The sequence below is a fragment of the Pholis gunnellus genome (assembly GCF_910591455.1).
Source record: "Pholis gunnellus genome assembly, chromosome: 15".
Lineage (NCBI taxonomy): Eukaryota > Metazoa > Chordata > Actinopteri > Perciformes > Pholidae > Pholis > Pholis gunnellus.
The window spans coordinates 17307661-17308775 of NC_136542.1; the positions used below are offsets into that span (position 1 = coordinate 17307661).

At 58.8% G+C, this 1115-nt stretch overlaps 1 protein-coding gene across 1 annotated transcript; it reads left to right on the forward strand.

Annotated features, from left to right (window-relative positions):
- Positions 1–353: 353 nt before the first annotated feature.
- olig4 (oligodendrocyte transcription factor 4) lies at positions 354–1115 on the forward strand (the record flags this gene model as incomplete). Its single annotated transcript, XM_079175317.1, has 1 exon — positions 354–1115. One exon carries the CDS (start codon positions 354–356, stop codon positions 1113–1115), a length of 762 nt encoding a protein of 253 aa, XP_079031443.1.

Genomic DNA, 1115 nt, shown 5'->3' on the forward strand with positions numbered 1-1115 from the left:
AGGAGGTGTGAGGGGGGGGGTGAAAGTGTGTCCCTTCTGCAATTGGCTGTGGCTCTAAGTGTCTCATTATGCAGCTTTATTGTTCCTTTGTTAAGCCGGCGGTATAAATACACCCCAGTGGGCCCAGAGGGTGACAGTTTAGACGGACTCGCTCCTGTGGACACACTGATCATCAGACTGAGCAGCACAAACTCTGAGAGGAGTGAGACTGTGGTGACACTACAGGGAACTGGAACAGCTTGGAAAGCAAAGAACTGGGAAGCATCTGTAGAATTTGAAACTCAAGCTCCCAGCATTCAGGGCAGTATTTTTGGACCATTTTGTGGCCCCCACATTAATCTGCTTCAACCGAGATGGATTCCGACTCTGGCTCCATTTGCAGCCGCTCCTCATCCCCAGACCTGGTGGTGGACGACTCCGCCGGGAGCTTCTTCTCCAACAAGATGTTCCAGACGTACTGCCAAGAAAACAGAGCGGATGACGACGACGAGGCCGGCCAGGGCAGGACGGAGCGCTGCAGTGGGGGCGGTAAGACCAAGAGCAGGTCCGAGGGCAACAACAACGAGGGACAAGACCTGCGGCTGAAAGTCAACAGTCGGGAGAGGAAGAGGATGCACGACCTGAACCAGGCCATGGACAGCCTGAGAGAGGTCATGCCCTACGCTCAAGGGCCGTCCGTCCGCAAGCTGTCCAAGATCTCCACCTTGATGTTGGCTCGCAACTACATCCTCATGCTGTCCAGCTCCTTGGAGGAGATGAAGAAGCTGGTGGGGGACATCTACGGAGGCGGCGCTGGCATCCAGAGCCGCACCGCTGCCCACCCCTCTATTACCCCTGCAGCCCCCGCCGCCCACCTCCCTCTGCATCCCCTGGCGCAGTCTCTGCACTCGGGCCTGCAGCATCACGCGCCTTGTCCCGCCGCGGCACAAGCCCTGCACTCCCCTCCGTCCGCCGCCTTCCTGGGGTTTCACGCGTCGGTCCAGGGCCTCCTGAAGGACCCGCTCCACCTGGCCAGCACCTACAGGCACTTCCCCGGCATGCCCTGTCCCTGCTCGCTCTGCCAGCCTTTGCCCACCACCACTTCCACATTACACAGCCTGTCTATGATCAAGTGA